We start from the raw sequence: 13,395 nt of genomic DNA, 5'->3' as shown, positions 1-13,395 counted from the left end.
ACCCCTGTGCATTGCTGGGTGTGACCCAAAAATGCAAAAAAAAAAAAAAAAACCAAAAACAAAAAACAAGTATCAAGGTTTGCCTTGCAAGCAGCCATTTAGGGTTCCATCTCAGGCATATGGTCCCCTGAGCACTGTCAGGAAGAGTTTCCTAAGTGCAGAGAAAGGAGTAGCCCCCTGAGCATCACCAGGTGTGACCCAAAAACCAAGAACTAAAAACAAAGCAAAAACCCCCCAGAATCCCAATTCAGTGAAGAACTAGAAAAATAACAAGTTCTTTTAAAGGACTTGATCAAGATTTTGTTAATAAATTTCATTCCAGAAGCTAGTTTTCATTACCTAAGGACTGAAACAGGAGCTGTATTTGCTGGTCATGTTTTATTTGTCCTTGTTTTCTTTAAACAGGATAACCAAAGATACAGAGTATTCAATAAAATAAAAGAGATGAAACGAATTCTAAGAGACTGCAATGCCACATGCTACATTTAACCTAATTTTATTCATGCTTGCCTTGGGATGGGGAATAGATCATTCAGTAAAAACATACAGTAAAAACAAAACGTCTTATCATGTACAACTTTTAAACTACAATAATGATGTACCTTAATTACTTCCATGCACACATCTAACATTACAGGTTTTATTTTTTTAAAAAATAAACACAATTAAGACTTCTAGGAGCATTTTATAATAAAGTAATTCCTAATTTTTCTTTGTAGATAGATCAAGCACCTCCAAAATACAAATTCCTATACACAGTGAGCACTTTACTTAAAATGGGTATTATGTAAATTAAGTACGCGGACAGCCTTAGTAGGAGCTGACATTCTATCATCAGCCAAGTAGGCAACAACAAACCATAGTGCCAAATGGAAAAAGTGTATTTGCAAATAATTTCAAAAACTAAGTTAACTTTTTAATAATTAAATACAGAAAATATACTGGATTTGCTAAAATAAATAAGAGGTGACGTAGTAACACTTCACTAGAAAAGAACGCACACCAGAACATGTATAAACGGTGAGTGAATCTTAAGAAGAGTTTACTCTAATAAACGCTGGCTAAATAGAAGTGCATATTGTGAAGCACTATGGGTGGTACATGTTTTGCCACATACTTTTGTTACCTTGAGGTAGATAACACATGTGTACCAAACTCGGCATTCATTTTCAGTTGCTGCTGGTATCATGTGTTTTAAGAAATGTGTACAGTATGAAAAACTTGAAAATACTCATGAATGAAAAATGCTTTAGGAAAAAAATAGATATTTCCATGCAATTATGTACAGTCTCACTGTGTAAATTTCAAGGCAAGATTTTTGTTTCCTGTAAAACAGATCATTGTTCTATGAGAGAATGTTGTTTAATTTATCTTAGTGCATTTCTTTTGTCTCCTCCTGCATTGCATTATTTTGCTCTATCTTAATTTTGTGTGCAAACGACATGCCAGTTAAAATGAAAACCATCTCACATGTAGAAAAAAAGTTTGGATTTTAAAAACCAAGAACTAATAAAATCCTTTCTAAATGACACCATCTGATTCAAGTTAAAAAAAAATGACTTAAACACTAATAATAAAAGACAAAACACACTTCATGAAGAATACAGAGAGAAATGTCTGCTGAGTGTTTTAGTTCAGGTGTTTCAGAATGCTGCTGTATGTCTTATGAGGAATCTGAGGGGAAGATTTCATAGCAGAAGGTGTTAATGTGGCCTGGATTGACTTAAGTGGTGAGCCCACTGGACTGTGAAACTGCGGGATACCTATGGACTCGAGCTGCTTGTTAAAAAGAAACTCCCCGCCGTGGTTCAGAAACCCTTCCTCATTTCCTCTCTCCCCCAGCTTTCCCTCCTCCACTGGCTCAGTTTCTAGCATTTCGGCATCTTCTTTCCTGCTAAAGAACTTGTCCAAGTACGTGGTGTAAGTGTTTTCCTTCTCAACCTGTTCATCTTTCCTTACCTCACAACAAAACTGATTTATCAGAAAGCAATCCTCCCCACCACCCACAAACTGGCTATCCCAGGAAGATTGGTACAAGGCTTCTAACTGAGCCAAATTGGCCATGCCTTTTTCCTGTTTTTCTTGGCTTACTGACTTTGATATCAAGCTTTTTAATTCGAGCTGGGACACTGAGCTATTCAAGTCATTTAATTTATCCACAACATCAGATGGCTCATGCTGTGAACTGAGCTGAATCGTTCCTGCAATGAAAGAATCAAAGTCAAACCCCTGATTCTTCTCCCTTTCTTTTTCAGCCAGTTGCTGGGATGCTTCCTCTAGAGCTATCTGAGCCTTAACCAATCCATTCCTTTCACATTTTGACTTGCCTCTCTTATCAGGTTTTTCTTTGCTTTGCTCCTTCCAATTGGAAAGATCTATAATAAGTTTGGGTTCATAGTAATGGTTAACTTCGCTCTCTCTCCAAACTAAGTTATCTAAATATGATGATGACCTCATTTTGTAGTTACAAGTATGGCTACATTCCAAATCACAATATTTGTTTTCATGATGGTCTGAGTACTGCCAACAGGGCTCAGTAGAGTAACTGGTATCAAAAGCAGGATCCTCCAAATACTTCTCACGATCTCCATCCAAGTATTTTCGAGGATCGACTTGTACTTCTTCTTCATCAGTTACATCAGACAGAGCCCTTGGGTCAAGCTGAACTTCATCAATATCAAAATTGTTATGTATGGGCCAGTCATGCTCTGAAAACTGACAATCATGGTACCTGGAAAAAAGAATCAGCAATGCATTACGTTACACCATATGTATGAATCCATTTTCAAATTCACTAAGTGCCAAAAGCCGAGGTACAAGATCCGTGAGATCACAGAGTGTACGTTATAAGCTTTCCCTGCTAATAAGGTAAGATCTGTAAATAAAGCAATTATGCTACTACAACAGAGGATATTAACAATTGCTTCTTCCTGCAGTTGTGTTTCGGTGGGGCTTCCCAAGCAAAGCCACTCCCAGGCCTGAAGTGTTGCTCAGTCCCAGCCATGCTAAGGGACAGCTGGGCACACCCAGTAGTGCTTAGCGTTCAGTGGAATCAGGCAGTGTAGGGGACAGAACTCTGGATCTCTAGACTTTATTGGGGGGTAGAGGAAGTTTGCAATGCTCAAGGGTTACTCGTGGCTCTGCATTCAGGAATTACTCCTGGCTGTGCTTGGGGGACCATACACTGAGAACTGAACCCTGGTAGGCTCCGTGTAAGGCAAACACCCAACTCACTGTACTACTGCTGCAGCTGCTGACTCATTCTATAGATTTTTGATTCAATAACAGTAAATACTATTAGCATGTAGCACTGTCCTCCTGTTGTTTATCGATTTGCTCGAGTGGGCACCAGTAACGTCTCCATTGTGAGACTTCCTGTTACTGTTTTTGGCACATCGAACACGCATGGGGAGACAGAAATAATTAGGGGTCAGAGAGGTAATATCTCAGTGAGTGCTTGCTTTGAATGAGGTTGTCCTGGGGTTCAATCCTTACAGACCCCAGCACTACCAGGAGTGATCCCTGAGCACAACCCAGGGCATAACCAAGAGTAAGTCCTGACTAAACCTCCAAGCTGCATGGAGGCAGAGATCTCGCAAGCCCAGGAGACTGACTGTCACACCCACAATTTGTCTCCAGGTGCCATCTTAGTGCACCAACAGCCCTGGCCCAGACACTCCCAGCTGAATCCCAAAATGAGTTAGTGCTATACAGAGATGTCTCGGGAATCCAACCATCTACAATCTAGAATTTATTTACATTTATAACTGCGAGCTCTCATGATATTCAAAATGAGCAATAGAAAATAAATTATCTAGTGTCTGTCCCTGGTAGCAGGTAGGCTTAAATGGTGGTGGGTAATTTCGAGCAAAACATAATGCCCAAAATGAGAGAGAGAGTTTTAGGGAAATTTTCTGCCATAGAGGCAGGGTGAGGACTGGGATGTGGGTGGTAGAAAATGTGCACTGGTGGAGGGATGGGTGTTTCAGCATTGTATGGCTGAATCTCAAACATGAAAGCTTTGCAACTCTATCTCACAGTGATTTGAAAAAAAGTAATGTGGAGTTTATGCCCAATTCAATCAGCTTAATTAATGGCTGGGCAAATAGCAGTTACATTATTAAAAAAAAAGGGGGGGCTGGAGCAATAGCACAGTGGGTAGGGCGTTTGCCTTGCACGCGGCAGACCCAGGTTCGATTCCCAGCCCATATGGTCTCCTGAGCACAGCCAGGAGTAATTCCTGAGTGCTTGAGCCAGGATTAACCCCTGTGCATCGCTGGATGAGACCCAAAAAAAAAAAAAAAAAAAAAGTAAGTCCTGAGCACAGCTGGGTGTGGGGACTACTCCACTCTATATCAATTCCGGATGGTGCCTGGGGGACCATGCAGTGCCAGGGATGGAATCTTGGGCCTCCCACATGCACAGCTTACTTACACTCAGCACACTTAGGTATCTCTCTGGTCCCAAACTAAAATACTAGAGAGTATCTTTTGTTGGATAATACTGAGTCTTGGATTGGGGTAACATTGAGACTTATCATCTAACATCTTAGATTTTGCTGGGAAAGAGACAGCTCAATGGACTGGAGTGTGTACTTTATACACAGAAAGCCCGGGGTTGATCTCCTGGCAACAACATGGTCCCCGGAGGCTGGAACCAAGAGCAGCACCAGAGCACCACTTGGTAAGATACCCCAAATCCCCTCCAAATATCCATAAGGCCAGGGACATAACTCAAAGGTGGAGATTCCCTAGAGCACTACTAAGCATGGCACTGGGGGTTGCCTAGTACCTCCAGGCCTAAGCAGTACATTAGTGGCCCAAGGCCTCAAAAGGTCAGGCCCACACAGCCAGGACAAGTATCAAAAGGAGTGGCACAGAGACCCTCAAGCAGTGCTGTGGAGGCCACTATGTGCAAGAAAATTGTTGACATTCATCATAAAAGCAATAATTTAAAATGATTCAGGTTTGGGCTGGAGAAACAGTGCGGTCGGTGGGTTACTTGCTTTACATATGACTCACCCAGGTTCAATCCTGGCACCCCATACGGTTGCCCCAAGTACGTCAAGAAATAATCCCTGAGCATAGAGCTATAAATGAGCAAAAATTATTTTAAAATCAAAAAAATTAAAAATTTTAACCAAAATTAAAAAAGAAATAAGAGAAAGGAAAAAGAGGAAAAACACACTGGCTCAGCATCCCAACCCTCAACACTCATTTAAAAGATCGCTGAATTTTTCGGAGCCAGTGCAATATTATAGTGTGTAGGGCACTTGCCCTGCATGCAGCTGGCTTGGGTTGGATTCCGAGAAGACCAAAGCCAAGAATAAACAAACAAGGATCTTTAAATACTATCAACTACATAAGACAATGGCTTTTTATTTATTTTTAAAAAATATTTATTTATTGATTGATGAGACCACTTCATTTATTTATTTTTTTGCTTTTTGGGTCACACCCAGCGATGCACAGGGGTTACTCCTGACTCTGCACTCAGGAATTACCCCGGCAGTGCTCAGGGGACCATGTGGAATGCTGGGAATCGAACCCAGGTCAGCCGCATGCAAGGCAAATGCCCTACCCGCTGTGCTATTTCTCCAGCCCCAGACAATGAATGTTTCGAAGTGAGGGAGAGGAACAAAAAATATTTCAAAGTGGCATTTAACAATTTCATTATATAGACCTTAATCAATAATTTTTTGTTGCTTTGTTTTCAGGACATAACCCGGTAGTGCTCAAGGATCACTCCTAGGGGCCTTCGCCAAGCCACCATACATGCAGTAGTGGGGATCCAACCCAGGGCAGCTACAAGTACATACAAAGCAAGTGTCTTACCTGCCATCCTATCTTTCGAGCCTCTACTTAAATTTTAATACACCTACATTATTTAAATATATAGCAATTTTAAAATTAAATGCACTATATTAGAACTAACTCTGAATACAATTATTTTCTTAATTTAATTAAGATCAATGTACCTTTCCCAATTATAAATGTGACTGTGAGTTTCATCCATAAGCAAAATATCATCAACTTCGTCTTCAATATGAAAAGGATGACTTGAGATTGGCTCATCCATCGGGAAAGAATATATGCTCATGTATGGATGGGAGAGCGCTTCTTCTGCTGTCAGCCGATCCATGGGGCTAAAGGTTAGAATTTGTTCCAGGAAATCCAGTGCTGCAAAAGGATGCAAGTTGTTGAAAAAAGAACTGCTACTGTTTAGAAAAGGTGAAAATTTTTGGTTTCCTTTACTTTTACAACCAGCTGAGTACCTAACAGGAATATAACACCTGTAATTATGCCAGTGGTCCATCAACCCCAAAAGGAAATAAAGATGATTTCAGAGAACTAATATGTGATTCATAAAGTAAAAAAGAAAAATCTATTTAATAAATGGTTAAATATTTGAGATATATACCAATTGTTTATTATGGACAGTTATAAGAATCAGATTAAACTGAATTATATCAAACTTTCTTTTTTTTTTTTGCTTTTTGGGTCACACCCAGCAATGCACAGGGGTTACTACTGGCTTTGCACTCAAGGAATTACTCCTGGTGGTGCTCAGGGAACGATATGGGATGCTGGGGATCGAACCCTGGTTGGCCATGCGCAAGGCAAACACCCTACCTGCTGTGCTCCACCCCCTCAAACTTTCATTTTATGAAAAGCCAAATAAAAACAATTTTTTATTAATAATCTAATACACTGTTCAATATATTAGTTTGAGATTCTTCCTTCTAACTCAGACTGTTAGGTCTTCCAAAATTCCTTACCCAGCCTGAACGTTGTCCCCTTAACACTCACACACTTGGGTTTGTTTTTCTTCGGGGGGGTGGGGTGGGGTGGGGTGGGGTCCACACTCAGCAATCTCCACTTCATGGTTTTTCTAAAACCCTCTTATCCTTACTTCTGTCTCAAAGGAAAATATAGCTCTTTTAAAACTAAAATATAAATAAATATAGCCCTTCTTACTAAAACTCTAGAAAGGAGCTCATTCCCAATTTCCCATATCCTATTACACGAGCAACAGCTGATAGTTTTACTGCTATTTATATTTTGTAAGTGCTTCACATACATTATCTCATTCAATACCCAAATTAGCCCCATACGATGAAAGGGTAGATACTGAAGGGTAATTGCTACTAATGCTCTTCAGTGGCCCAGAGTAGAGGTCAGACAGCCTCTGCCTGCGGGCCTCCCTTTCCCCCTACCTCTATTCTATTTTCCTAACCTAGGAAGTCTTTTACAACACATCAAGCTGTTCTTGATTCTCCTGCAAGTTCATCTTAATTAGTAGAGGGCCCAGGAGCAAGAAGAGTCACTGTGTTTCTGTGACTCTCTGTATCTCCAATTACTCAACAAAAATATACTCTACAATTTCTAGCATTAGGAAATTACACAAAAGAATTAGGAGAAGTAAGGAAAAAAGGTGACCCAGGCTAAGCATACCAGTGCATGCATACATAAAACATTTCCATCACCGTAGAAGGTTCTCCTGAACAGCACTAACCAGACACAGGAAGCATGGTAAACTACAGAGGGGGAGAACAAAAATAAAGGGAGATGAAAACGGGGGATATTCATTTAAAGGTATTAACCAAAGTATGGGTCCTGTTAGTCTTAATGAGCTAATTCCTACCTATTTATATACTATTTACCTTTTTCGTCTGAAAGTCATGAACAGTGTTAAGGAAAGAAAATGTGTTATTTTCGCTTAGTTCACAAATGTGCTCTGCCCCCAAAATAAACTCCAACGTTAATGAAGAATACTGAAGAGCTTATCAATGATCAATCTTTAGTGTTAGGAACTTTAAACATCGTGCACTGCGCTTATATATGCTCAGCCATCCCACTTGTGAACAAAAACTCTTTGCCCAGTAATAAAGCTAGCCCAGCTAATTATTACCCTAGAAACTGTTATCCTGGTTCTGGAGATAGTTCAATGGGCTGAACTGCATGCTTTGCTTGTAGAAGATCTGGATTCAATTCCCAGGGCCATATGATATAACCTGAGCACTGCCTGATATAACCCCTAAGCACAATTGAGTGTGACCCCAAGACAACAAACGGCTGGATGTGGCACCAACCCAAAATTATCTTGGTACAGATTACTACAATTGTTAAAAATTTCTATACCTCACTTTATATTTTAAGAATAAAGCAATTAATTGCTCTTGTGGTCAATGATGTTTTGGTGCTTTCCAATTCCTACTGCTTTCAAGCCTGTTCAAACTTCCACATTTTGTACCTAATACTTCTAACACCAAACCACATGTTCTTATGAAATGTACTTGGCTAATAAGAAGTTTTGCTTTCCCCCAACTCTCCTTTCCCCGAAACCTTTGTCTTCCCCTCTGACTCAATTCTATCAAAGCATTCATATTTAAATCATACTTGTCATAAAATCCTAAGAAAACGCCATTCCAGCTTTGAGTTAAAAATTTAATATGATCATCTATGGCAAGTAATCAGTAGAAGCAGGAGAAAAGGGTCTACTATTTGGAACCTGAAAAATACTTCAGAGGAAAGAAAATGCCAGCCCGACAGGGGGGAAAGTGAGAATTATAATTCTAAGCACTCCATCTGGGAGAAAGTTCACATTTCAGGACAGTAAGGGAAAGCTTCCCTCCACAGATCACAGATTCTGCTTTTAGCCAGTGAATGCGTGTGTGCGCGCGCACACACACACACACACACACACACACACACACACACACACACACACAGAGCATGGCTGCTCGTGAGTCAAATACCTTCTCGACTAACTCCTGGAAGCAGCTGAGTTAAAGGTTTGTGTGGCTCAGTCATGTCATTTCTAATGTAAACTGGAATTACGCTGAGAAGCTCCTGACGATCTTCCTCGTGAACAACAGGAATAGATTCTAAAATCAACTGCATCTGTTCAAGTTCATGTGCACCTAAGACACAAAAACAAAAACCACCAAATACAACATAAACACAGTGCTCAAGGTTAACCTTTTCTGACATTAAACATGCTGAAACTATAGGTAACAACTTCATTTAATTTTTTTGGTTTTAAGTAATAAAAATGTATTGAGCATTCCTGGCATGGCAGTTACTGCCTCCCAACTTGAGGGAGGAACCAGCATTGTCAGAAGCCATTGAGAAATCATACATGGTCCCAATACAGGGGAGGGAAGTCATTGCTCTGGAAATGGGTGAGTCATCACTCATTTTCACCAGGGCAGATGCAGAAGGAGTCATCAAATGGGGATGGGAGGGGGTGGGCCATGAACCACATGCTGATGCCCCCCAAACCGGGGAAAACACATTCACTTGCTCTCTGGGGTGAAGTTCTTATTGGTCAAGGTAACTAGACAGAAAAGAACCACCAGGGGAAACAGCTTTCAAAGAATCACTATCAGCAAGTTTCACTGCTTTAAACATCAGCAATCAGCACAAAAAGCCTATCTTGACCCATCTCTGCTCAGATTTATTTAGTGTTAGCAACTTTATTTCCCTAAGAAACTGCTCTTGAAATTTGACCTCATAGTGGGCCAGGATAGCTCAATAGGTTGAAACATACAAGCAAAAGGCAACACTTTAAAAATATAAAAACACTTTAAAAATAGGGAGGGGTTAAGTCACTTGCCTACCATCTTATTGAACCCTGTTCCAATGCTTGTGACCACATACCCCCAACACTGCCAGGGGGCACACCTGAGCAGAGAGAGAAATAGTCCAGTACCATCAGCTGTGTCTCCCAAACAAAACACTAAAAGGCTGAGGTCAGAGTACAAGGGATATGTATAAAATAACTCAAGGCGTGTGCCCAACCCCACTGAACCCTAGCACCACATGGGCCCCTGCCCTCAACTCACCATCTCTGGGTGTAGCCCTGGAGGCCCCTACATTGTGGACCTAGGGTTAATCTTTGACACCATGAAACAGGAAAAAAAAGAAAAAAAACAACAACCCAAGCAAAAAATGACTACTGCCAGTAAGATAGCTCAAAACCATGGCTATATTTGTCCCCATATTTTTTAGGGGTGTGACACACACACACACATATCACTATATCACTATGTGTATATATATATATATACATACATATATATATATCACTATAGTGATATGTCACTATAGTGATGCTCAGGGTTTTGGCTCTGCACTCAGAAATCACACCTGGTGGTGTTGGGGGAACATACGGGATGCCAAGGGTTGAATCTAGGTTGGCTGTGTGCAAGGCAAGCACTCTACCCACTGTATCATCTCTCCAGCCCCAAGATATTCTTGACTTAAAGGGAAATCCAATTCCCCTTGAGTGTGAGGTGTGCTTAGTGACTTACTTTTAATAAGCAAATGAAATTGGAACAATGTACGGCATGTCTGAGACCTGGGCAACAAAGGGATTCAGTACTGATAATCATGAAGAACACCTTTTTCAACAAAGGGTGGTGGTACAAAGGGACTCTTCCATAGAGAAGAGAGGGAAGGTAAGAGGAGAGGGAAGAGGAGAGGAGAGGGAAGAGGAGAGAAAGACGGGAGGAAAGGAGAGGGGAGAAGAGAGAAGGGAAAGGCAAGAAGTGAAATGAAACTGGACCCCCTCCTCACACCTTACACCAAAAGTGAAGTCAAAATGGACCACAGGTGCCAGAGTGATAGTATAGTGGGTAGGCACTTGCCTTGCACATGGCCAACCTGGGTTCAATCCCTGGCATCCCATATGGTCCCTCGGTCCCACCAGAAATAACCCCCGAGTGCGGAGTCAGGTAAGCCCTGAGCACCATGGGGTGTGGCCCCAAAACTAAAGGAAATGAATCACAGGCTTTAAATTGAAAAGTTGAAACTTAGAACTCTTAAAAAAATGAGGGCCAGACAGATAGTACAGCAAGTAAGGCACTTATCTTGCAAGCAGCCTACCCAGGTTTAGTTTCCAGCTCCAGGTATGGTCCCCAAGCACCCCCCCCCCCCAATAAAAACAAAAAAGGACACCAAAAAGCAAAAAAGTGCAAATTATATGCCTGCCAATTCGGAACTTCAGATAAACAAAATACAGTATATGGGGCTGGAGCGACAGCACAGCGGGTAGGGTGTTTGCCTTGCACACGGCTGACCTGGGTTTGATTCCTCAGGCCCTCTCAGAGAGCCCGGCAAGCTACTGAGAGTATCCCGCTCGCACAGCAAAGGCTGGCAAGCTACCCGTGACGTATTCGATACGCCAAAAACAGTAACAACAAGTCTCACAATTTGTTGTGAGTCGTTACTGGTGCCCGCTCAAGCAAATCGATGAACAACAGAAGGACAGTGCTACAATGCAGACATACAGCAAACTATTAACTTGGAATAAATGTAATACACACACACACACACACACACACACACACACACCTATGTGATATATATACATATATACACAGAGATACATAGAGTAAACTTATTTTACCTCAAAAAAGATATGAAGCACTAATACATGTTACAACATGCAAAATATGCTAAAGGAAAAAATCCAATCACAAAGACCTTATCTTTTTTTTTGGGGGGGGGGCAAAATTAAGTAAAATAAAGTAAAAGGCTGCATTAGTCAAAGCCACAGATCCCTGGCTCTGTGCTCAGGGATTACTCCTGGAGGTGTTTGGACACCACTGACTTCCTAAACTATTTCTCCAGTCCCCAAAGGCCTTATTTGATATGGTTTATTTGTCTGAAATCTCCAGAATACACTAATTTATAAACATAAAGTAAATCTGTGCTGCCAGGAGCTTCAGGAATGAGGAAACAGGAAGTGATCTCTAATGGGTATGTGATGCACTCAAGCGGGCTATGGGAAGGACCTGCATGCTGAGGTGGACTACACCCTCTGCTCCCACTCACAAGCTCTAGAGGAGGCTCCTCCCTTCAGCCAGGCCTTCAGTTGACAGTGGCCCTCAACAAGGAACTGGTGCTGAAACTGTACCCCTGAGGCTCAACCATGAGTAACTTCGTAATTCTGTAATTCAAAGTGATTAAACTTAAAAAAAAAAAAAAAGGAACTGGGGCTGGAGCAATAGCACAGCAGGTAGGGTGCTTGCCTTGGATGCGGCAGACCCAGGTTCGGTGCCCAGCATCCCATATGGTCCCCCAAGCATCACCAAGAGTAATTCCTGAGTGCAGAGCCAGGAGTAACCCCTGAGCATCGCCAGGTGTGACCCAAAAAGCCAAACAAACAAATAAATAACTGTGAGGAAAGAGTGAAAGACCGAAATGATTACATCACCATCTCTTTAAAACTCTTCAGCACCCTACTATTTTCTCGTTTTTCCAAGGTGACTCCTTTGCTTACTGTTTTAATATTTTTTAAATTTAATTTAAGAATCGTGATTTACAAAGTTAATTATAGTTGCGTTTCAGGGATATAATGTTTTAGTACCATTCACACTACCAGTGTCCCCAGGTTCCTGCTTGGCCCCTGAGCCTGCCTCCTTGACAGAACATTTTGAAGTTCTGTGGTTGTATGAATCTCGTTTTCAGTGTTGCCGGGCCTGTGGTTTGGATATACAGCTATACCCCACCCCATCCCCCACACTGCTAAGTGTTCTGGCTTAATTTTTGCTTTTCTGCTTTGTTTTTAGTATCACATGCTCTGGTGCTGGAGTCTACTCCTGGCAAATGCTGGTGGGGGTGGGGGAGAAAAGGAGAGAATGCTTTCCAGGGGCGTGTGCGGGACCCATGTGGTGTCAGGGATCAAACCCAACACTCCCACAAAAAAAGCCTAGCTCTGGTTCACCAAGCAGTCTCCCAGGTCCCTCTGGTTCCTGCCCCACTACCCCCCACCCTGCCATTTTTATTCAGGCACCATGACTTACATCACTGTTGGTCGGAGTTCCAGGCATACAAAGTTCCAAGTCCACACCCACCCCCCAGTGTCCACACGCCTCCACCAATGTCTCATGGTCCCTTCCCCACCCCACCCCCCAAGGAGAACTGTGGTGAGGGTTCCCGTGGCAATGTTCAGGGAACCATTAAGTGCTGTTGGGGATTCAAACTGGAATTGGCAGGATCCAAGGGAAGCATCTTAACCCCCTTAATCTTTGACTTCTTTTTGTCTTCCATTCCAGCCACTGCTCAGGTAGCCAAGTTTGTGACTTTCAGAGTTGGTGCTAAATAATTTTATATAAACTCATATGATTAATCATACTCGGTGTTTTCCACATATTACGCATCTCTTCCCATATTGACTAAGTTCTTTCTCATACTTCTTTTGATTTTTTCATAGCACCAAATTTAGCAAAAAACAAAACCAAAAAAGTTTCCTTGGCTCTTTCTGAGAAAAGTCACAGAAGTTAGGCAGTAATATGACAATTTAACCACTAAGGATGACAGGGGCAAAGAATCACGGGATTTCAACAGCAGCTTAAAAACCTCACCAGGAAGTAAGGGCCAGAGCTGA

General features: G+C 41.7%; 1 protein-coding gene across 4 annotated transcripts in view; it reads right to left on the bottom strand.

Moving 5' to 3' along the window:
- Positions 1 to 480: 480 nt before the first annotated feature.
- The window catches only part of MAPK6 (mitogen-activated protein kinase 6), a 43,849-nt gene continuing 30,934 nt past the window's right edge, over positions 481 to 13,395 (bottom strand). For all 4 annotated transcript variants that reach the window (XM_056135354.1, XM_056135353.1, XM_056135355.1 and 1 more), the window contains exons 4-6: positions 8,759 to 8,923; positions 5,978 to 6,179; positions 481 to 2,731 (exon numbers count right to left, since the gene is read on the bottom strand). In XM_056135354.1, coding sequence (XP_055991329.1) covers positions 1,630 to 2,731; positions 5,978 to 6,179; positions 8,759 to 8,923 — 1,469 coding nt within the window. In that variant the 3' untranslated portion in view covers positions 481 to 1,629. The remainder of the gene's footprint in view (positions 2,732 to 5,977; positions 6,180 to 8,758; positions 8,924 to 13,395) is intronic.

This window comes from Sorex fumeus, unplaced genomic scaffold (genome assembly GCF_029834395.1).
Source record: "Sorex fumeus unplaced genomic scaffold, SorFum_2.1 ptg000111l, whole genome shotgun sequence".
NCBI classification, from domain to species: Eukaryota; Metazoa; Chordata; class Mammalia; order Eulipotyphla; family Soricidae; genus Sorex; species Sorex fumeus.
This window is presented reverse-complemented; position numbering and strand designations above follow the sequence as displayed.